This window comes from Motacilla alba, chromosome 2, assembly GCF_015832195.1.
Source record: "Motacilla alba alba isolate MOTALB_02 chromosome 2, Motacilla_alba_V1.0_pri, whole genome shotgun sequence".
NCBI classification, from domain to species: domain Eukaryota; kingdom Metazoa; phylum Chordata; class Aves; order Passeriformes; family Motacillidae; genus Motacilla; species Motacilla alba.
The window spans coordinates 67,274,237-67,299,053 of NC_052017.1; the positions used below are offsets into that span (position 1 = coordinate 67,274,237).

At 38.6% G+C, this 24,817-nt stretch overlaps 1 protein-coding gene across 5 annotated transcripts in view; it reads right to left on the reverse strand.

The window, feature by feature from the left end:
- FARS2 (phenylalanyl-tRNA synthetase 2, mitochondrial) overlaps window positions 1-24,817 on the reverse strand; it is a 232,640-nt gene that overhangs the window by 164,845 nt on the left and 42,978 nt on the right. For 3 of the 5 annotated variants that reach the window (XM_038127259.1, XM_038127260.1, XM_038127257.1), the window contains 2 exons: window positions 12,589-13,221; window positions 2,734-2,893 (listed from right to left, as the gene is read on the reverse strand). In XM_038127259.1, the coding sequence (XP_037983187.1) occupies window positions 2,734-2,893; window positions 12,589-13,206 (778 nt within the window). In that variant the 5' untranslated portion in view covers window positions 13,207-13,221. Of the gene's footprint in view, window positions 1-2,733; window positions 2,894-2,988; window positions 12,569-12,588; window positions 13,222-14,651; window positions 14,852-24,817 lie in introns of those variants that run through there. The other 2 variants (XM_038127258.1, XM_038127261.1) reach the window with 2 other exon arrangements.

Below are 24,817 nucleotides of genomic sequence, written 5' to 3' on the forward strand. Positions count from 1 at the left end.
TTACTAGGTAACTAAAATGAGAACTAACAGACTACCTCCACTGGCAGAACTGTATGGGGAGATGGATGTGTAACTTAAATTAGTGGATTTTAAGTGTGCACCTTATGGAAGTAACAGAGGAAAACTAAGAAAGGTGATGTCTAGGTGTAGTATTTGAAATAGCTTCCTGACAGAAAATTGGAAGAAACTGAAAGACAGTTACTTGTAGAATGCAAAATCAGGCATATCATACAATCAGAAAATGCCATAAGAAGAACTACTTTATATTGTCAAGTTTTTAAGACAACTGATTGGATACTCCAGAACTTTCTTCCTCCTCTAATATCCGTCATTCCTTTGCCTGTTGGCAAAGCCAGAAAGACATAAAAAGAGAAACTTTTGTAATAAGGGTAAGTGCAGAGTCTATGAAGTCTTTGACCTTCCTCAGGACAACACAGTGATTTCTAAACAACTTTGTTTTGTCAACACTGAGTTGTTCAAAGAGTGTGGTAGGAACCAGGCAGAGCCTAACTGTCTCATTAAATATTATGAAAACTAACCTAAAAAACTAAATTTAAAAAAAAAAAGGCAAGTCAGTGCCTTCTACCTTTCTGCAGAGATCCTGCAGAGAGCCTCAGTCTATCATCAACCTGAGCTAGTAAATTCCCAGAGAAGCACTGCAGAAGCACAGCTTCCAAGTCCAGGACTTCAGGTACAAGCTAGTTAGCTAGTTTACACACAACTAACATGTACAGCAGACTCAATCTACAATCCAAACAATCTGCCTATAAAAAACAGTTGACTGTATGACAATGCAACATTTCAGTCACTTACTGCAGCTGTGGTCATGCTATCCTGCTAGAAAAGATGTGCAACTTTACTATATTATTCTGCTGACAGCACAGTTTGTAAAGAATACAGAGGAATGAAATTTTTGCTTTTAACAGAACATGGTGCCATATGAAATATCCACATATATGAAAAACATAGACATTTTCCAAGAGCAACACATTTAAACACATTTTAAGTATGAAGTTAAAATTTATAGGAGTCAAGATATAAAAAGTAATCAAGAGTACTATGTAAAAAGTAAAATGCTAGTTAAAAGATGACAGCTATCAAAAGACAAATTTATTTATGTGTGCCCCAAGACTGTTGCAGCACACCAATCTCATATACCTTGTGCCTAACTTTGAATTCCTGTATTTCCATTAATAGGTTTGGGGGGGGGAAATACACATATATATATATACACACATACATACGTACATTTAATTTTAAAATCATATTATATTTAATTCAATAACTATATCTCGTGTTTGTATTCCAGGAAAAATGTTGGGGGTATAGAAATAGACAACTACAACAGCAAAAAGGTGGCATCTACCTTTAGTTTCTACATTTAAAATAATTTATGAATATATTTTAATGTCTTTTTAGCTACTGGGTGGACTTATAAGAACTAGTAATAGCCAGCATGCTGAGGCTTAAAGTGCAATATCTGTCAACAGTTAGAGAAGGATGCCACTGCAGTCTGAGATACCACTAATAACTCCGAGAAATTGCTCACTTTAAACATCCTCAGCATCTGAGGTTGATCTAAATGTATCATTCTTACTGTTACCCACTTTCATCCCAATTTTGTATGTTTCAAAAGGTAACTGTTAAGTAAAATACAGCTACAAGAAGCTTTGAGCTGTGTAACTTCAAAATTTTTGTTCAGGTGGAATAGAACAATAACTGGTAAAAGTTTTGCATGCTATAAGTCAACTTGAAAAATTCAGAAAAATATTCAAGTAGTCATATATAGAACTTGGTATCATTATCAATCCACTCTTGGAACTACTGCTCTATGTGCAGTAAACATCTTAAAACACCTTAGAAAGCAAGCAAGATACCTCATGCATTCTAATGCTATCCAGTATTTCCTCCACAGAAAAACGAATCAGCTCAGAAGAGCAGCCTCCTTGCCAAGAAATAGCATTAATGTAGCAATTTTGACTCAGACCATTTATAAACTCAATTCCTGAAACTGAAAGCAGGTATTTTTGAGGAGAGAAAACTTCATTCATATACACATCCATTACCATTTCTCATTCCACTTTAAGTACCAAAAAACAATTACTGTTCAGCCTGATGTGAACTTAGCAAACATGGTCTGCACCCAGCTGGAAAGTTTAACTTACCTGCATAAGAGATGCAGCACATGGACACATGCACCCTTCCCGGCTCCTACCCATCCCCATGCTGCTGGTGCCAGACCTGAATGCTGCCCAGCTGCACCCAAGCCCTCACGCACCCCAAACACGATGCTGCACCCATGCTCCATCCCTCCAGGGACACAGGAGGCCCATGAGGATGAAGCAGAGGGGGTCCTACAGAACTTTGTGCTGGAGCTGGAGCTGCCTCTCCTCACAGGACCTTTAGCACACAGCTTCTGCCAGACCACTGCTTGCAGCTGGGTCTCCACGCGTCCCTGCCTGCATTCGTGCCCACCACGTTACTCTGACATGCTGCACACCTAAACATTTTCACAAAAGCCTGCTGAGTCAACACAGTGTTGTGTGCACCAGTATTCAGGAAAATCCAGTGAGGAATGTGTGGCCTCTTGGAAAAATCCATCTGGCTGTTTCTGTATTACCAGCTGCCAACACAGCCCCTAAGCTTTCTGTCTGTGTTACGCAGCAAAATGTTTCTCCAAAGCCCCAACAATATAGCCATGAGCAATCTGGGGGAAAAGGTGCAAGAACCCACCATCACCAAAGATGTGAGTCATGAGCTTCGTGAGCACTTGCTTCAGGTTGAACTCCACGAGCCTCACTGCCTCCATGGTGTGACACTCCTGTTTGTGTGCAGTGCGATGGCCTCGCTCAAACAGCTGTAAACCTTCACCATCTTTAATGCTGGAGAACAACTAGAACAAAACCACAAAAACACCGTGTTTTGCATCAGTGACCCCTGGAATGAAAACAGAGAATGAAGTTTCATTGATTTAAGTGGGAGTCTTACCTGCTAAGTCTGCACTGTGAAAAACAAACATAAAGACTGTGACTTTATACAAATTCTGCTCACTAAATGCAGAGATGAATCTCTGTAAAAATAAAAATGCTCAAATAATTAAATCTGGTTTATTTCCATCATCAAATACTATGATTAGCTATAGGAAAATAATACTTTACAAAATAAGCATGTTTCCTTTTCTGATTCAGTTACTTTGAAAGTAATCGTGCAGAACAAAGTACTCTGTACAGTGTATGTAAATTACACCCCAAAAACTACAAAACACAATGAACTCAATGGCATTGATCAGAACTTCAACGTTTTAGTATTTGGATGGTGTAAAAGAAATACCAAAACAACAAAAAAGAAACAAAAACAAAAAACAGAAACAGAAAAACCAAAACAAACACCAACCAACCAACCCCAAACAAAAAAAAACCCCACAAACCAAACCAACAAACAAAGAAAAAAAAATCGTAAAACAAACCCTGGCCGTTTAAGCTGTTTACATGGGTACAAGTTCATATTGTACCCATGGGTACAATTCATCATGGGTACAAGTTCATATTCATTTAAGGACTACCATTTTCCTGTATGTTCCTACACACAGCATCCTTTTTGTGAACAAGTTTGTCTATGGGGCATGTAAGGATTCATTATCTCAGGAGGGGGTTTCCAGATAAGTTATGAAACACAGGGACAGCTGTTTTGGGATGTGGCAGACTTGCTCTTCATTCAGACACTGTTCCCCACCACATCTGCTGCAAGTTGAAGATTCCTGTTTTCTGCAAATCTCCATATGTTTCTGGCCAGGTGATCCTGGCCAGATACATACTAGCAAATCTATATCCTTTCAGAGAGGCCAATAAAACACATTCATTAAAGAACATTGTTGGAGGCTCTGAGTCTTGGGGAGACAAGCAGACGATTTTACAATCTAAAGAGTATTTTTGTTGGGAATCCTTACAGCTGTACAAAACCCCCATATCCGGGGTGAAGTCTTGAGCGTAGGGAGAGCCAGCTGTGAAGAGTGTTTCTAGTGCTCTTTCCTATCCCTCCTCTTCTACCTTTCCCTAGTCAATCAAGCACACACAGAGGGAAAAAAATATGCACTGAGATTTTCTTTCCATTAAGCCTCTCAACATAAATAGCTCTTACTCAGGAGATGCCACGAATAGTGTGTAACCTTAACAACTCATGGATGCCCACAGAAGTTGTTTTAACTGCAGTTTGATGCCTTCAGAGCACTAAATGCTCTAAACAAAAAGTTCAAGTGAATCTCTGGTATTCCACAAATGCTAGATGCAATTAATTAGGACTAGTTTCTAACACATTTCCTACAGACACAATGAATGAAGAGTCTGAGTTTAGACAGCAGGCAAACTAGCACCACAGTGGATTGAAGATATAAAAAAAAATAAATCCAGTAGCATTCAAGTTTGTCTTGCTAGCCACAAGGAGATTGCTGGCAGATTTAGAAAACATTTCTTCTCTTAATCTTCTTAGTGTGCTGCAGAAAATACTAAATTAAAAAGGGAATGTATAAATACCAAATAAAACAATTCTCCACCAGTCTAACAAAAATGCCTTTACTAACCAAAAGGCAGCAGCTTGACAAACAAAGTATCACACTTTTAAATACCAGATTCTTTATTCAAGTGCTCATCTGAAAGATTAAACCCCCTTCTTCTTACTGACATTAATCCTACCTTGACTAGAAGAAGATAATACCCACCCTACAACTAATTTGCTGTCAGCAAGGCAGATTGGTCACCCAGCATGTGGTTTTGAAAGCCAGGGGAATTCAGAGAGGCCAGCATTAGCCTAGGGAGGATAATTGTCTTAGGCTCACCGGGAGGCCAGTGGAGAGACACAGGCTCCCTCACAGAGGAACACAGCATGGCTAAATTAGGTTCTTGCTCTGAACAACCCTACACAGGTAGCTATTTTTTCTACTGACTGACTCACTTACTCACTAAGCCAGAAACACCCTTTAGGCAACAGAAGGGTTCCCTCTTTGGACCAGAGTACACTGTACTTACACATTAGAAGGTATACATTTGTTATTTTACCTATCAGCAGTATTTTAGGACATGAAACTCTCTTCCACCTTTTCCCCTTCACTCCTCCCTTCAGCTTAAGACTGGCTCCTCAGACCACTGCAAAGAACAGACAGTCGGGATTCTAGCCTTCAAAACACAGCATACTTGTATCAACAAGTACATAGAAATACTTTGCCTTACTGTTTTACTATTTCTGAAATGTTGCTATCACAATTACAGTCTAAAGCAAAATTCTATTTCAGTGGTTTCTATCGGATATGGAAACAAAATATATGCAAGAACCATTAAATACATTGAGTCATAATGCAGCCCTGTCACCTGCCTAAGCCCTAATCCTGCCAAACCAGCCATGGCCACCATCTCCAAGTGCCTCCAAGTCACAGGCTCCTTCTCCAAGCCAGGACAAGGGTCCATGCAGCAGTGTACTGAGCCAGGCTGGGAGATGGATCCACATGGGCAGTAACTCAGGAGAAGGGAAGAAACTGAGTGATGTGAAAATGGTGAAGCTCAGCTTAGCAATCAAATATCAGCATACTAGCAGCTCCAAGAGATGAGCTGGCACATGGAACAGGGCTGGGTCACTTTGGGGACAGATGTGACTCTAGTCCAGTTCAGACAGGCTCTGAAAGCACAGCCATAGGGAAGCCCCTGAAACAGGCAAGACAACAGCTCCCCCTCACAGTCAGGCATCAGGAGGCTTTGGTATTCTCCATAGAGGCTCCATCAGCTGCAGATGGGATTATATAAAGAAAAAAAAAACAACCTTACAGTTGTATTAATATTTATTCCTGACTTTCCATTCACTGACATTGCTATGTCAATACGAGCAGCTTTAAACCGATACGCCAATTTCACTACTACAACAATTGAACTGTGCTAAGTACATGTCTTGGATTAGAAACATTTCAACATTTCTGTATACATAAAGCCAGGAAAGTCAAAGCTTGAATAAAATGAAGAATCACCTACAGTCACTCCTTTTTGATGTCATTTTTCTCAAGCACATATCTGAGCAAATGGAGAAAAAAAATACCTAACATCTTGCATAAAACACTGACATATCCAAGACGACATTTTCATGTACATTCATTCCTTCAGTGCAGACTAAACCAGCATGCACTATCTTATTGTATTGAATACGATCAGTCAGTACTACAAGCAGGAAAGAAATTTCCTGTAGTCATAAATTGAGTACCTACGTGTCTGTTGAGTGTAAGGACAAGAAGATTTTTCTTTGAGGGAAGGTACGCAAAACATTGAATATTGGATTACCATGAAAAAGTTGAAAAAATTAACACTTCCCAGGATTTATCAGCATATCTGACCGATACTGCATTACAAAGGAGAAGGCAGAAAGGAACTGAAGTGACCTAACCACGCGGCATGAAGTTTACTCACAGTTTAGCTCATAATAAAAATAAAATTAAAAATAAATTAAAATTTGATAACATGTAATGACAAGAAGACACAGAGTTTTAACTGGACAAGTACAAATAGAGCTATGGTCCTTCAAAAGCACTTTCCAGCATTTCTCAGCCTGGCATGAAGGACAGAAGTCACATTTGTGACTTAAACAAAGACCTCAACATTTCCTCAATCATTTGACAGACTTTTTAGTCTCACATCCCTTCATTATCCATATACTTCATATTCAAAATGAAGTGCTTCTTTGCAGGATGGCATTCATAGTAGGTTTCAGATCAGAGAGATCTGTAACTATATCCTGTCTTTCCACAATGCAGTTGTGTATTCCTCCTGCCACTCATGCATACACCAGTGATTAAGATAATGAATAAATCATACTCATGTACTTATACTCTCAGGCAAACCAGCATTTAAAATTATCTCTATATGAGGATCTGCACGTGACTACACACAACCTTGCCACACCAAATACATTTTGTCTCACTGGCCCGAATAAATATCTCTAAAAATGAACCAACAGCTGCACTCTGAATCCACTTACAAATAGCAAATCCTTCCCACAACATTTTAAATGGGCTGTGGAACTCAGGACTCAATGAATGGATCAGGAATGAAGATGATGCCACCAATAGATGGCTCAAAGAGAAAACCTAATTTCAGTCCCAGTCAGCCTCCAAGGTGTAACTATACACCCCGATGCAGCCAGCTTCACATACCAAAGAGATACACAGCCACATGACAGAAGGCTTTTCACTGCATATCAATTAGGATTTTTGGGGGCAGAAAACGGCAAAAAACTTACTTCAACCCACAAGCCTGAAGGTAATTAAGGTGGTCTCCCTAATTTCTACATCCTTCCATTCTAGTTCTCCAATTACAGCAAAGAAAAGTAACCTCTGTTGTTTTTCAGGGGTGGAGGGCTGGCTTTTGGGTTGTTTTTTTTTAACCTAATCAAAGTGTTTCTGTAAGAAAAGGGAAAACAATAAAGATGCTTTCAAACCAGAAAGAAAAAGTAACACTGCTACACAGATACCTGAATAATGAGACACTTATCATAAACTTCTGTTTCTGTAGCAGTAGAAATTCCTTGACTTTTAAGTACCTTAGACTTCCCAAATACACTTGTGGACACTTTCTTTTTCTTTTTTTTTCTCCTGCACAATTTAAATATTGCATTGAATAGATTTAATGGCTTTATTCTGAACAGATTTGTTGGTTTGTTTGGGTTTTTTAGCTGGAACACAAAAAGTAAGACAAAGTCTGAAAAAAATATGAAGTCTTTGCAGTAAAAGATGCACCATCAGTTTTCAAACTTCACAGACCATGGATCACTATGAAAATCTAACAGACCTTCTGATGCCCATCACTTTCAAATTTTTGAGTAAAAATAACAAAGAATACAATCTGAATCCTTGCATCAGTGAAGATCTATTTATTATGGCATGATTTATACAACACAGCTTGGAAAATACTGAATAAGACAATGTTCACAACTTGGATTAATACTGGAGAAAGTGAAATCAGTTCCACCTAAACTAGCCAGGCTCTTCATTGTGACGACTCAGTTCAACTGCAGCTTCAGGAATAAATTCACCTCAGAATATTCTAGCAAATTAATGCTGCTGCTCCCTTTTTTTAACCAAGGTGGATCTAGTTCAAGCATCTCTGTTCCTGTACCAGCCTCACTGCTTCCTGTGAGAAGGAGGGGCAGCTCTCAGGCTCCTTGGGACCCATGCTTTGCTCACAACCCTATCCATCAGCTGCAGAAGGCTATGAAGGGCGCTTTTCTTGGTCATTTAAGCCTTTTAACACTGCTATTATGACTCCCACTCACAAGCACTCTCAGACATGCTGTATAAGCTCCAAATAACTCCATGAAATAGGTTGATCCCTAGAACACTATAAATTGATTTAAATTTCTTTACATATGAGGATTAAAAAAAGGGGACTGAAGACAGGAAGAAGCTCTTCTTTGATTCAATGTCAGAGAAAAAGCACAGTGTCCAAAGCTGCAGCAACCTAAAGGATTTTGGAGAAATCCAACAGAAAGACATGAGTTTTCCAAGGGGAATACCCAGCATGGCACTTGATTAAAAAAACCCCCAAAACTGCAGATGAGAGGTCAATCAGGAGTTCACATCATCCCATACCACAAGGAAAAGTATAAAAGCAACATCTTTTTCTTTTTAACAATACACCAGGAATATTGCCAAGGTACTGAAGTATGGGAAGATGAGGAAAGGAGTACATATTTAGATGAAAAAGAATAATCTACTAATCTCCTATTACCTAGAACAAGAGTCTTTACATTTCAGGATATAAACACTAGAAGCTACAATACTGACTTTTTTAAAAAATTATATATAGTGCTTTGGAGGAGCAATCCTTTGTTTGTAACAAGAATATTTACCCTTTTTCCATTGCATCCTAACCAAAAAAAATTTCATTTCTACCATAAGCATTTCAATAGCGAATAAAGATGTATCCCTACTACTTCTACCACAAACAAGCCTGATGAGAGCATCATTTTTTCATCGAAACAACCTTGTATTGGCCTCCACTGGAACAAGGTTACTAAATTACAGGAGCAATTCCTATGTTTTAGCATCTGTTCCCCTTAAAATTTATGTATTATTCAGTATAGACTATAAAACACCGTATGAAGTCTCCTTCAAATGTGTAAACATTTGTTGTTATCAACTGAAATCTGTTCATTGACTGCCATTGGGTTTATACTGGCTCCCTCTTCTGGCTGACATGCACGAAGTGCAATGCAGTTGAGATTTTCTCATTTCCATAAATTATGGAACTGCACCAAAGGCAATGGCATAGCACAGAAATAATTTCTCTTATAATCCACCCAGGAAAACTGGCCAGTTCAAATCTGACTACAGCAGTATCAAAACTGCCAATCCAAAGTACTAACCAAAAGAAAAAAAGCCATACACCACAGAAGAAAAAAAAAACAATCACACATCAATTAGAAGAAAAACAGGAATGCTGGAGGAAGTGAATACAAAAGGATATCATTTGGGGATACTGTTTAAGAAGAACAGCTCATTTTATGTTCAGAACTCTGAAGTAGATTTGGGAAGCTATTTTTGGTTTTAACTATTTCTATCAGTCAGTTTCTAACTGTTCTTATATTACATTCAGAAAATAATCACCTAAAATACTTTTAAACATATTGAAAATATGTCTAAATTATTTTCAGATGTTCTTTGAAAACAGTCCAAGGACATTTTTTTAAAGTTTATGAGAAATTTAAGCATGAATTATTCTAACTTTTAGCAATAAGTTAGTCTGGGAGATGGGAATTTCTTTAGTACTTTAATATTTACACTTATACTAAGCTGCAGAAATGCATCAGTTACCTGCCCATCTTTGAATTATAGATTACTTCTCTCTTTAAAAAGTAATCAACCAACCATCGTAAAAAAATATATAGCCAAAAAAGCAAATAGCTCAGAAATATATCAGAGAAAATACTGTAAAATTGTCAAACTTAGTTTGTTTTTCCAGACCTTACTTCAACATACTGATTTTAACTTTGATATAAAGAATGATGCTGAAGGCTTCCATCACAGGACAGGAATTTTAACCTAGTCATGACTATAGAATTAGGTATTTGTAAAGGAGGCTCACCTTTGTACATCTACATTCTTTTCTATCCTGCCTAAAATTTCAGCTGAAGATGAATTGACTTTTCCCTCACACCTCCTAAACTGAGATCAAATTCCTCTAAGATCAACTTCTTATAAAATCACTCTAGGCTTTTGTTTTTCTTCCAAACTCTTCTTAGGTCTGTGGTCACTTACACTGAGAAGACAGTGAATGATAAATATAAAAAGCAAAAGAACAAATTAGAGCAGCAAACTGACAATAGCATGTAAAATTACTGTATTGGCCATAACATGAAATGTACCCAGGGCTTGTAGCTAAGAGTTAACAGTTTTCCCCTTGGTTCTAAAGATTCTGATCCTTGGTACCTGGTACCTCCTCTCACCAGAGACTGTAGCCTGGTTAGGAATGAAAAGTCTGAGACAAGGGTAACAGGCCCTGACAGTCACACGTTTCTGCTCAGTGGGTTACAGCTTAAACCTGGGTATAAATTAATGAATATCAGAGTATTTCTCTCATGTAGTATTACCTCTATTTAGTCTTTGTTCCGCTCAGACAGTTCCTTCTGGAATTATTTAAATGTGGATTATTCTGAACAGGCAACCAGAATACAAAACACAGAAACAGTCCCCAGTGAAATTTCAGAATTGCACATTCATTTTTTTCCACAAAGCTCTTGTGATTAAGACTGTAAAAAGAGGTATATATTGAAACACAAACTGAAATAAAATAGGACACATCAGATCATGCTCAGGTTTATAATTTTTTATGTTGCCTGATAAACAACACTTTACACATCATACACCACAGCACTATTCTTTCTTCATCAGTATAGAAGGCTCCCCAATAACATCTCAATCATTTACTTGGGGAAAAAGAAAGGAGAGAAAAGAAACAATCTCCAGTGCAATGAATTAGACTGTTGAACACTGTATATTTCTAGATAGAACATGTCAGTGAAAATATTTCTGTAACTTTGTTCCCAGTTATTGAAATTCTATTATTCCTATTAATAAATTTGTACAGCATAAAGAAATCCTCTATCCTTATGACCAAGATTTCTTAAGGAGTATGTTCATAAACAAGTAGTTCAATGATTAGATCAATCACACCCAAGGTTGCAGAAATTTTATCCTGCAATAATGTTGATGTTATAATTTTGTAGCAAGTAAAATATTTCCATCTGAATGACTGACCTGTGCAAGCAAAAAAAAAATAATTGTGTGATGAACAAAAACAGTTAAGAAAGGGTATTTTCTTAATATAGTATTGTATACCATACAACCTCACTGTATTCATAAGCAGGCCTATGGGAAAAGAACAGCAAACAAACGAGGCTGACTAAGTCTGCAGTATTTCCATTTCGTGGTTACCAAAGAAGCAGCTGCAGGCTGGGTTCAGCACCACACAGCTCTCAGGACACCTGCAGAGGCAGGTATGAGTTCGCAGCAGCCACACCTGTGTGGGTAGGAGAGTGCAGTGCAGGCAGCACGAGCCCCTTCCATCAGGGAGAAAAGCAGTACTCTGTGATTACCTTAGTTTTCCCTCAGGCATCCAAAGGCATCAGGCTTCTCTGCCAAGCTCCTGTCACCCGCTGGCAAGCACATTAAAAATGGTCTACATCTCAGTATTATTAGAATAAGCTAGTTTTAGTTATAGAACTGTGAATTTGGCAGTATTGCTACAAGCATACACAAATTATACAAATCAATTACCATTTGGAAAACAAACTGGCTTATATTTACCACTGATCAATGATGCAGCAGAGTACTTAATGACACCCAGGCATTTGCAGAACATGCAAGCTGTGCCAACAAAATGTATAAACTTAAGAGTCTTGGACATCAACCTAGAGCTCTTCAGCTGATGCCTCTGGACACCGACGGGTTTGGTCTGTATGCACCACACACACATAACTATTGGCTGCAACAGAAGAATCCTTCAGTGCAGCTTTAGGATGAGTGAAAAAATGGAAAAATTCCCTAGAAAATGACATTCATTTATAACAGGTTGGCACTATTAAAAGAAAAAGAAAGACAACAGTGAAAACTGTACTTAGGAAGTAGCTGTAACAACTCCCATCCAAGGAGTCCTTCAAGAATTAATTTGATAGAGTTTTTGGTAAAGTGATCTCACCAGAAGAGAGTCATGACAGAAACAGAATTGAGTTGTGCACATCATTAACTGAACAAGTTGTTTCATTTCAGATTATGTTTCACTATGCCAGCTTTCAATAATATTGTCTTTCCATTTTTTCACATTTTCCTAGGGAATTTTATAGTTGTTTTCAAATTCAATACTTTCCATTTACGTTTTCCACAAATTAAAAGTGTTGCTATATGATAAATCACTTGATCTTTACCAACGTGCAGCACAACACTGCTGCGGTAACATGCTTACGTGCGCAAACCTTGTTTATGTGGATGAAGTTTGCTTGCAGCAAACACAAGACCAAACAACTTACCCGAAATGTGTTTCACCCCAGCTAGAGAGTTCATACCTCATGGCAGGAGAAGAGGCGCACTCCCTCCATCTGATGGAAGACGGGGTAGTGGGTGTTATCGATCGTGTCTCGGCGGTAGACATCTCCCACTGCCAGAAAGGCGTCTAGGCCAGAGTGTATCAAGTCCCACTGATGAGCTGATGTATGTGCTCTTAGCATGTGGTCACGATTCAAGTAATAGTTATCCTCTTTCCTTCTGCTGGCATGGTTTTGTGGAATAAGTAAACTATCAAAATTCTGCTGGACTGTAACCACTGGAGAAAGACCATCATACACAGAAAACAGCGGAGTCCCACGGCGTCCTAGGTAATGTTTGTAAAAGTGCTCCTTCACCTGCTCCTTGATTAGCCACAAAGGGTGATGTTTTCTGTTGTGCAAGTTCTTCCCCACCTTGGAAAGAATCTTCTCTGTGACGTTGCTGTAGTCATCTTGAGGATAAGATTTACCAAGCAGTTCCACAGTATTTGAGCAGGGTGCACTGGCACCAAAATCTGAAGGTACAGACTTGGATGAAGAATGCCTTGAATGGGTGGGAATTCCTCTTACTTTTACTTTTGATGATAAAGCTGTTTTAGAATACTTAGCTACTCTCATGAATTTCCAGAGCATTGCCATTGTAAACTTTATGACCTAGAGAAAGAAAAGGAATTAAAAATATTCAAGTTAGGAACTGCAATGTTGCTGCAGGAATTACTATTATCTTAGGGATAAATAAATCCAAATGTCTGCTTGATTAGCATGACAAAGTTTCTATTATAAACCACTCTTTTGACTTCAGAGGTTAGAAAATACCCTTGTGGTCAAATTTCAGTTAGGATATTTTATTCAGTTATCAGGCTTCTGCATGACTGCACCAGTAATAATGACTCCAGACCTAGCCAGAACCCCATTCCAGATGATGCCCTTTAAAGATGAGTAAACATCAGGCCTTCTTTGAAACAATATTTTTCATCCAATTAAAACATGTGGCAATAACTTAATATTACTTAAGAGAAACTCAGAAACTTAGCAGCACCCTTCAGCAGTCAGAACTCACTTATAAGCAATTAACTTATTGCTGTATCATCTCCTCCATTAGTAGAAGCTGCAGAACATCTACCTGATGCATGTGGCACGCACTATGCAATCATCACTAATTCTTATTTAATGCCAGACAAAACCGTTTTAACCTTTCAAACTACTGAACCACTGTGAAAAAACAGATGGCCAGACAAGTCATATATTTATATATAAACAGCTTATTAAAGTCATATATTAGTATTGCACAAGATTCACCATAAAGACTGCATAAAGTCAGAACCAATGTTAGGATTTTGCAGTGACCACAAAGCCCCTTTTTCCACATGTTCCCCAGGATGACTGCTTCCACAGCTTCCATGGCTGTACAGGGGAGGCAGGCTTCTCAGATATCAGCAAGGCCAAGTGACGAGATTCTTCAAGTTGTGTGAACTGAAGAACTCATTTCCCATCAAAGGCCCATCTTTACACATCCTCCCTGTTCACAGGCAGGCTTTGTGCTTCATGTGTACACAGCTGCATTTTCTGTAGAGCTCAAAGATAATTCCAAAACCAAAGAGTTTTGAGAGTGATGAACCTTTCAGTCACTCCATATGCATAAGCCCATTCTGAGATGAAACATTACTTGAAAATCTATAGCTGGGCTTCAGAAATATTAGCCAAGGTCCCAGTAAAATAATTAAGCATTAAAATTTGCTTATTACAGAATGGGAAAACAGAGGCATTAGAAGTTAAGTGACCAGGGAAAAGCATCTGCTACAAACTGGCTTCTATTTCTCTATGAACCGAGAATTACAGGGCCACAGGTTTTCTGAGTGAAGGAATTTTCTGTGAAAGTAATTTTGAAGAACTGAGGGAAGAAAGGACATAGGCAATAATAAATTGCCTGCAGTCTTCAAGGGATGCAGTCTTTAGGATTACAGTATCTGACTAGCTTTCCACAGGAACATAAGGAAAACAAGTGTAAGTAACAAAATAAACAAGGTGAGACTATTTTTCATACTCTCATGCTTCAAAATATGTATGCAAATAAATAGACATACTAGAATAGAGAGTCCCAGAAAAAACAAATCTGTAAAAGGTAATGAGTATGGTCGCCACTTGACTTTCTTTCTTCTGGCTTGTATCTAGAAGTTTTCCACAAGTGTTTTTCCTAAAGTCATTTGTATCTAAATTAATGAAAATAAAGGCAAATTGGGTAGACAGAAATTAATCCTGGTGGGGAAGTGTAAGATTACTGAATATTTGGTTTAATCCTTTTTCTAGTAGAATATATTTAGAAATAAATAACAGCTATAAATTTTATCTCGTTTTGAAACTTTTAAGAATGACTGCCTTTGGCAGGGAGGCAGTTAAGAGTTTACAAAGCTATTTAATCAAACTAAAGCTTGATCATTAGTGAGAACGTTCTTCAATAAATGAATTCACACACATATCAGAAACCACTCTGATAGAGGCTAAGCAAGGGATAGTCTTACATTTTGAAAAGAGACCCCATTTTCCTGAAACATACGTTCTCCTTCATGGAAAGTGAGTTCTCATTTTCAAACAGCTGCTTGAAATACCCAATCCTAGTCAGATAATGAATTCAGCCTCCCTTAAGTAAATATCACCATCTGCCCATACATTTATTTTTCTAAAAACTTCAATTCAAAACTTACACATAACTGTAATGTACAAAAAAACTCCCATAACTTTATCATGATTCTTGTGATGTTTGCTGCTTTCTTAAATATCATTCCTCTGAGAATCAGACAACCGTCTGAGAAGCTTAACTTCCACATAAGCCGTTTTGATGATTATAAATTTATGGAAAAAGAAATAAGAACGTGCACCACAAGTACTGGGGGAAGCACTCTTGTTTGTTTGTTTAAGACTCATGATTTTTAAGGGAGACTCTAGTACATACATCTTCAAGGGCTTACCTGATTTTATTTCAGTATTTGTAATGAGGAAGCCTCCTATCAGTTTTTGATAGTTCAGAAACACACTTTTTTCTAAGCAAGTGATCTATACTCCCCACAAACCTGTACAGGACAAAAACCTACAGATGAACTTGCATCAGAGTTTTTATCTTAACATTATGCCTGTGCCTTAATTAGTTGAACGGCATTATTACCTGCATTATTATTCTAATCCAAAGCAAAATGTGAGCAGTAAGTAACGTGAGCAATAAGTTACAGTTTTTAGATGAGTTATCCAATGTCCAAGTACTGCAAACAACAGCAAGCAAGCGCTAAATGTGCCCCTAGCACAATATCACAACCAGAGCTCCAGAAACACTGAAGTCCTACAACAACACTCTGCTACTTCCCTCTCTCAACAAAGAGTCACGTATTCCTCTTTCAGAATCATTACAGAAAAACGGTATTGGACTTAGTTCAACTCAACTGGTGATAAGTTATATTGGGGCAGAGAAACCACAGAGAAGAAAGTAAAATATGTTTACACTCTGCAGACTGTACACAAAATCTTCAAACCAAAGTAATGTTTACCAAGGCAGAGAGCAACACTGGAAAATAAAGACATCTCTTTACCTTTCTTCTAGCAATAAATATCTGGTATTAAGAACACACTAATTACTTATGTTCTCTTATAATAAACAGGAATTTATGCATTTATGTTTATTTCTGTCTATGTTTATCTAAATGTCTGGAAAAGCAGTTTAAATGTATCATTTTCTTCCTTTATTTCCACCATGCTTTTCATCTGGCAGGGAAACAAAACTATTTTCTGTGCACACTGACAAAACCTGAATCCCACAGCAAGGCCTGCCAGCCAGCTAACAAGAACAGCAAGCCAAACAGCAGCTGCAGGTCCTGTAGCTGAAAACAAATACATAAATGGGAAATAGACATTAAACAACCACCACTGGCATCTACCATCCAAAGATGGCAAAGCCTTCCACCAGCATCACCAGCGAGTCGTGCACTCTGGGTTTGACAGTGGCTCTGGCTCGCAGCTGGGAGCCAAAACAGGGCTTTGGATGCAGGGTTTTGGAAGCAGGCTGTTCTGCTGGCAGCTCTCCGTGGGGTTTCTCAAAGCTCTGTAGGTGGACATGCCAGCACCATGCAAGCTCCATGGGCTCAGGCTGCTGGACCTCAATCTCCATACTGAGATGTCTACTACAACTCTAGTCTTGGATAGGAATGACATCACACATTACGTTGTGCCAATACACTTGGAAATGTGCTTGCACCTAGCTCATGCTTTTGAGCAGCTCCAAGGCAGACTAGAGGACAGGAGGTGGCATCCACGCCACCCAGGGGTGAAGGCATAAGAACAACCCTGTCCATGCTGTGCATAGACCAGGCACAAATACGACCACACCTGCCAATGTAAGTCCTGTATCACAGACCCTGTGACATTTCTACAGCAGTTTCAATTGATGGGCAAGGCTCCTTCCTCCTCTACAGAAAACCAACCATTTCCCATGCAGCAGCCCAGCAGACATTACACATGCTGAAGTACACCACAGTCAGGAGCCTGACAACAGGGAAAGAGCAGAGAGAATACATCAGACAAAAAATACCATGGTTTTGGAGCCCATGCAAAAGGCAGCTTGATTTGATAAGGGATCATACTGCTGTACTGTTAAGGAATGTCCTTTCATGTCTAAATCCAGGTTTCCATGTCATAGTGCAGCAAGGATTAAGACAGCATTATCACAGCTGCAGTGGTATTTGTCCCGATTCTCCAATACCCAGCTGAGGCTTTGGAAAGAATCGTAGACTCAGTGAAATTCCTCCTTACACCTGCTTTGAAAAAGGAGGAGAAAAGAGGGGCAGTTTAGCAGCTCACAATGAAAAGAGACAGTGCTGTGCACCAACATTTTAAGTGTTTTATTCACTCACCTCTCCTGTAAAAGTGGAAGAGGGAGAATGCTCCTGTTTGAGCAAACTAGAGCCCAAACAGGCCAGCTTGTGGGGCCATTTGCTCAGTATTTGCATCTGTGAGCCAAGGGCACCCTCACTCCTGCTGACCGCTTTTCTCTCTGCCCTGCGCTTTTTACAGCTTATGCCTGCAGAAACACAGATGGGCTACTGCATACATAAACCCAAGTACATGACGGGTTTGAAACCAACATTCTACAAAGATGAGAGTCTGTCTCCTATCCAAGAATAGCTAATTAATGCAAGAGTCTGAAGTGCCATGGAAAATGTTAGAAAAGTTGGGCTGCCACCATTTTGTGATGTGACAGCTTTTATCTACCGTATGTGTGGGGAGGGGAGTTCAACTAACATAGCATATGTTAAAACAAAAATTATAAACATATGTTAGGCTGCTAAAATTGGACATTTACCAGTCTGCTTAGCAATTTAGCTAAGCATTGAATTTTAGTTTTGAAAACTATGTAGGCATACAGCAGCAAATATCATTGTATTGCCATGACCATATCTGCCTCGCATAGGATACAACATAAACTATTTTGCATGCAAAACTAATAACAAGCTCAGATTTTTTAATGCTCATTTTAAAATGATGATACATTGTTGCACACCAGAACAGACTTCTACTGAGCATGCTAGATTTATATAACACACTCAGACTTCTGAAATAGCCTTGCAGAAAAATTAGAATGGATCCATTTTAGAACCTGACCTTCCAAGGGCAGAGTATTATCAGATATCCCTGATGATGGCTAAACACCATTAAAGTACTTCATGAACTACAAAGCACTGGCAAGATAATATAGCTTTCAAGTATTTGGCTCTTAATTTTTTCATGTACTTGGAGTTCATCTACTTAATAATCTGTCAGTAAGTTCCAGAAACACAGAGAATAACTTTTTATTATTATTTTGTTATTTTTCTTGACTGAAGCAAAAATATGTCATAAGCTGGCTGGCTGTCTGCTCTGTAATGGTGATACATTAATCACGATGCCACCTTCGGCAACATTTTGAGGCTTGCAAGATTGAGAGAGAAAACTAAAAAACCTTTCCTGGGATAAGGCATGATCCTGCTTTCTCTCAGTGCTACACATAAGACCTTCTTAAATATGAAAGGTATTACCAACCATGTTCCTTTTCTACTAATGCAGAAGATGCTGACTGTCTGAAGAAAGGCCAGCATCTCATGGCCTGTCTTAGACACATGAGCACCTGGAGGCAAGCACAGAAAATACGGTCCACAGTACTGAGGCACACCTTCAACCACCTGCACCACTCCCTCAGGACTGCAAGATGGGCCAAGATAACCTCAGTGAGCAGCAAGTCTTTGGAGAAGGAAACGTACCTCTGGGCAAGCACCCATTTCAAAACATCTTGCATCATCCCTTGAGTTCAGTCACCATTCAGCTGCAGGCTGGATATTACAAATGATGACAAAATGCTATCCCACTACAACAAGTTTCAGTGCCCCAAGCAGGCCTCCAAAGGCTGCTGCAGGCAGCAGCCCTGCTAAACATTGTCACTCCAGGACTGTTCAGGTTTATCCATAAGTTTCCCACTAACTAAAAGGATAAGGCTTCCAGACATATGATTCAAAGCAAGTAAAACGCTTTTCAGTAGCCAAAACACTCGCAAACTCTGTAGCTGTGCTGCCAACTAGCATGAGACCGTTTCAAAGTCTCATAAAATCAGATTACAAGGCAAGTTATAGTGAATTTACTTTAAGCAATTCAGTAAAGTATCCACACACTGGAATTTGTAATTAGCAAGCTAATCAGGTGCATCAAATTGCTGAATTATTGAGACAGTATATAATTTTTCAAAAGATAAATGTATACAACATAGATGACATTAGGAGTTAAAGACCAAAAGCAAACAAATTCAGACTTCTGGGCGGGTGGAAAGGCACCAAACTCTCTAACATGCTTAATTCAGAAGTATAAGGTGAAAAGCCTGATTACACTATCTTCATTTGGACTTTAAAAAATCAGACTAATAAAAAACAAAATAAGCAAATTCTGAGAAAAGAAACTATGGTTGGAAAAAGAAATTATATATATGCATGACAGAAGACTTAACTAAGGAAAATCATCAGAAACAATATCTGGTTTTCTTTCATTTATACCTTAAATATTTTTTCCCACAAACTAAAACATAGTTTGTTATTTACTGAAAAAATGTCAATAAGGCCCTTTAGAGGTAACTTCCAATGGCGCGGTCCAATGACTAAGGCACGCAGAACTACTAAAAATAAACAGCTGTGACCTGATCGCCTGCCGGCATTCCTGTGTTCTTCCTTACATCCACAATGAGACAAAACAGCTAAAAGTCAATGCCATATTTTAAGGGAAAATCCTCATTACACAAACATATTTTGAATACATTACATTACAAATTATAGACTGTGAAAAGGCAATGCTGAAATTATTCTTAAATATTCTCAAATGTGCCTACTGCCTTTAAATATATCCATTTTTCAAGGAATGCAATCTGAAAAAACACTACCTTTGCCTGCTGAGGGAATATTCTTTTTCCAATGCCTTGAAACTGTTGCCAAACAGCTTTCTGCATCTGTAAATAACTGTCAGATGAAAGGGACAGACACTTAAACACCTATAAAATCCTCACTGCAAAATTAGCACTATTTCTTCTGCCTTCTTTTTTCCTTCAGTATCTGCAACTCATTATGTGTATTTTTTACAGATGCATACACCACAAGAATTTTACTCCAATAGAGTTTCATATAAGTAAAAAAATAAATTTGTTTAGAAATTAAATATTAGCAGTATTTATTGTAGTGGGGGTACTTTCTTAGTTCTCACTGATTAGCTATACCATTTGGGCATAATAAAACTTTAGAGACCTCATCCTGCCTTAACAGGAAGAGGGAGTAATACCTTTTTTTAAAAAAAGCTATTAAATACCAAGAATGGGACACATGCAGACCTGGTAACAGTGCAAAAGACAGCAGGGGAAACCAAATTATTTAGATGGAACATGCCAGAGGAGGCAACTAACACGAATCACTAAGTTCATCCACAAATGAGAAAGTCTTCTGTTTTACCTGCTGTGTCCCCGTAGCACTGATTCTAATTCCATTCTTCTGGAGAACTTCTGGAAATCTATGACTTACCACAGATCTCCAGATGCCCTCCTTAGTAATACCCTAGCCAACGTGGTGTAGTTAGAATAATTTAAGTAGTATTATAAACCATCAAGTATAATTAATATTTAAGACCCAGGAGTTACTTCATGGTTGTAATATGTATGTAATCAACAATATTTAAACGAAACAAGCCTTTCTTAGGATGTTTCAACCCTAAGTAGCAGCAGGAATATTGCAAGTTTTATGTCATATCAATTTTCTGTGACATCAAGCTTTAAAGAGATCAGTTTCACAAATTTGCTATCATCTTAAGCCAAAATATCACCAGAGATCCACACCTCAGATCTAGCTGTGATATGAACTTGGTCTTAACTCAAGCTCTACCTCAGCTGTGGTATCATTCCTTGGTCTGTCTCTGTTACAGAAATAATGAAAGACAGAGCCTTTATCAGGACTATGTATATTTCAACAGCCAATCAAAAAAAGAAAGAGACAAATATCTCTACGGATTACCCTTCAGAATCAATAAGTCTCACAGACTTTAGGATGGATAAAGAAGAGAATACGTGGATGTTTGTAGCAGAGACTCAACTGCAGTACAGCACCTCCCAGCTGGAAAACGTATGGTCACGTGTGTACAAATAAGTCATCTCTAGTTTGAACGCCACCATCTTCCTTCATCTGTCATGGGCTCTGACAAAGCATTTAAGAAAAAGATTAGAAGGCTCCTAAGAAAGAAAGTACATTTCCCTGCCTGGGGCATACCACTTGTCTGAGGTTGGTTGGAACAGGTCTGAAATATTAATGAGTAAGCCATTTGTCAAGAAAATTATGCAAGAAAACTTGGCAGCCATACAAAGGGGTTAGCAATAAGATACCAAGCTAGGGCAGCGTACACTAAGCACTTGAAAGAGAAAACAGGAAGGAAAAAAAAATTTTAATTACTTCAATTTGCCTGTCAACATTCATAAGCTTTGGAAGAAAATAATTAATGAGTAAAACATCACATTCAGTAATAACAGGTACTAACTTCTAAAAGGGACTATGAGCTGCTCTAGGTCTAGAATTCATGTTTTTAGGTATTAATTCCTTCAAGACATTTCTCCTAGTGACATTATTTGCAAATAAACTTGCTTACCAGGTAGCATGTAAGTTAAAAGGTGTTGTCATCACAGAAGCCACTTAATTATTGAAAATTCACATGAGTAAATGGGGAAAAAAAACCCATGTCCACAAGGGAAAGAGACACAAAACCAGAAATGCACACTCTTCTTGAGGTTTTCTCACAAATCATAGTGAAGAAAAACAAAGATAAAATTGTAACCACTCTGTCAAATCAGATGTTAAAATCTATACTCTCTAAATGTACTGAAGACCTAAATCACTTCCAGGAGTTTCCAAGTATCATTTCTCCTTAAAAGAAACTTGCAAAAGAAAAAGATTTAAAATGCTTCAGTCAGACTCCATGTTTTATTTTTAATTTTTATATATTTATAATGTAAGTATGTTTTAGGGCCAAGCACAAATAGCACTCCTTGTATAATAAATTTGAAGGCTTAGTTTTTAAGTAGACATGCAAGCTTTTACTGTAAGCAAACCTGAAAAGCATCCAAAGCATCATAGTATATTAAAAGCTAATCTAAAATTTGCATTAAATATGATTGTCAAATAAAGCAAATTAATTTATTTTTGGTTTACCAAAACATAGCCATAGTCACCTTGCCAAATGTGACGCTTGTCCAAAAATGTGATCCATAGGTTTAATCACTATTGACACCAACAGGTCTCACTACATACCCAGAGCAGTGTGATGCAGCAGCATTTAGACTTCCATTAAGCAGCATTCTTCTTTTCCAAAGCATATCTCTACATAGGATCTCAAAATGCTTTTGAGCCATTAACCAGTTAAGCTCTACAGTATGCCCATGGGAAAAGTATTGCATTATTTATACCCATTAGTGCAGCAGCTCCCAAGTCAAAAGCACTGTATTTCAACATCTTGGATTTCACGTTTTTTTTCCCAAATTGTTCTGACTATATTGCCATTTTTCTCTGTGTTCAGAATTTTTTTGTTTGTTGCAATATCATTTTATCAACAGTTTAACAAGTATAACTGCTACTGTGAACAGAATCAAAATGTTTTGAGAGCAGCTTGCCAGAACTGCCCATTAGGAACCACACTGAACAGCTCAGAAAAAGTGAGATATTCTTATTGAAACAATCTTCTCCTTGAATGAGCAGATTTTTAAGGCTTAAACCTACATTCCTTGAGGAAGAATTAGAGAGCCATTGCTCTGCTTGTATTGTGGCTCAAACTTCAATGTTATTGTAATTACAATTACATACTTCGCATGATCACGAGAGAACAGCTCTAGAGGTAGAAGACGTTCAGGGAAGATGGTATAGGGAAGGTATATAAATAAAGCTTTATTGAGGCAAACAGGGAAATGCAAAACTGGGTGGACTCACCATTGCTACTGTGCCTGTTCCATGGCAGTGTTAGCCTAAAAGCCAGCATGGCATTCGCAAATTGTCATCCCCTAGATAGGATTTCACTTTTGGTCACTATTTACCAAAACCAAGGACAGCATTTATTTCAATGAAGAAATTATATGACAGAAGCAAAGAACTGTGAAGGCTGGCAGCCTGCTCCAGTACTCTGCCACCTGAAACTTAAAGTAGTTCTTCCTCATGTTAAGATGGAACTTCTTGTATTTTATTTTAAGGCCGATGCTCCTCATCCTGTCATTGGGCAATACTGAAGAGCCTGGCATCATGTTGTTATCTTATTGCAAGAGTTCCATACTTTCTTGGTGATTCTCATGACCAGACCCTCACAGCACTGACTCCTTCTTCTTCACAGCACAGCTAACAAACTCCAGCTCCTAGCTGTCAGTTCCCTTCTTAATTCACAGCTCTTAACCAGCCAATCCACTCTCTTATAGCACTCTTCTTCTCATGGGTTACAGCTGTGGCCTGTTAAAGTCAGGCCTGTTCCTAACCTTTGATAATTGGTACAGCTGCAACTCCTCAGGGGTGAGATTACCTTCTGCACTATCTTTACTTTCTTACATTCTTTCCCTCCACAGCACCATCCACTTGGCACCTACCTTTTTGATATTTATATGCATTATTGAGATGCCCTCTCAGTCTTCTCTTCTCCAGACTAAAGAGGCCCAGCTCTGCAGTCTGTCCTCATAAGTGATGCTCCAGACCCCAAATCATCTTGGTGGCACTCCACTGGAACCTCTCCAGGAGCTCGTTGTCTTTCCTGTACTGAGGAGCCCAGAAATGCACACAGCACTCCAGATGTGGCCTCACCAGAGGGGCAGGATCACCTCTCCTCAACCTGCTGGCCACATTCTTCCCAATGCACCCCAGGATGCCATTGGCCCTCCTGGCTGTGAGGGCACTGTTGGCTCATGGTCAACTTGTCATCTACCAAACTCTGCTTGTTGGTGACCTCTTTTGGGGAAGTTTCACACTGTACTTAACACCACTGCTGCTTTTGCCTCAGTGATTTTGCAGAGTGAATCATGTCAGCCTCCCAGTCCAGCCAGGGAAAAAAGAATTACATGGGTGGTTGTCTCTCCTGTATCACTTCTGAGAACTAACAGTCATCTGAGATTCAAACACAACACATTACAATATCTAAAGCAAGCAATTAAGAGTCTTTTAGGCATATTTACCAGTGAAAACCTGGCCAAAAGCCACAGCACACCATCAGCCTTATGATTTGGCTCTAGAGGGGCCAAAACGCTTGGTGCCAGCCTGGAACAGTAGCTGAACCAGCTAGGAAGAGCTCACACAAAGCCCACAACAACTTCAGCGTAAAGGAAAAAGAAAGCAAATCTCACCAATGTGACAAAACAGCAAGAGGATTTCTACTACCCCATGCATTGTAGCCCTACAGTAGCCCTTGAATCCGGGAAGTCTAAAGACAAAATATGAAGATACAGCACATGAAAGGGAAATTGTCATGCCTGGTGCTGCCAGCATAGGCAATCAGAAAGAAACGTGAGGTCACTAGTGACAGGTACTCATATTAGTGCTAAATAATCCTACATTATAATCTTTACGATGACCAGTGGGCAGAGGAAAACCAAATCCACAGTGTAATTTAAAAGCGTTATAATATGCTTAGAAACCAAATCATTATTGAACAGAGATGCGGGTATCAATGTGCAATAAGCTGGGAAAGAGTGACTTGC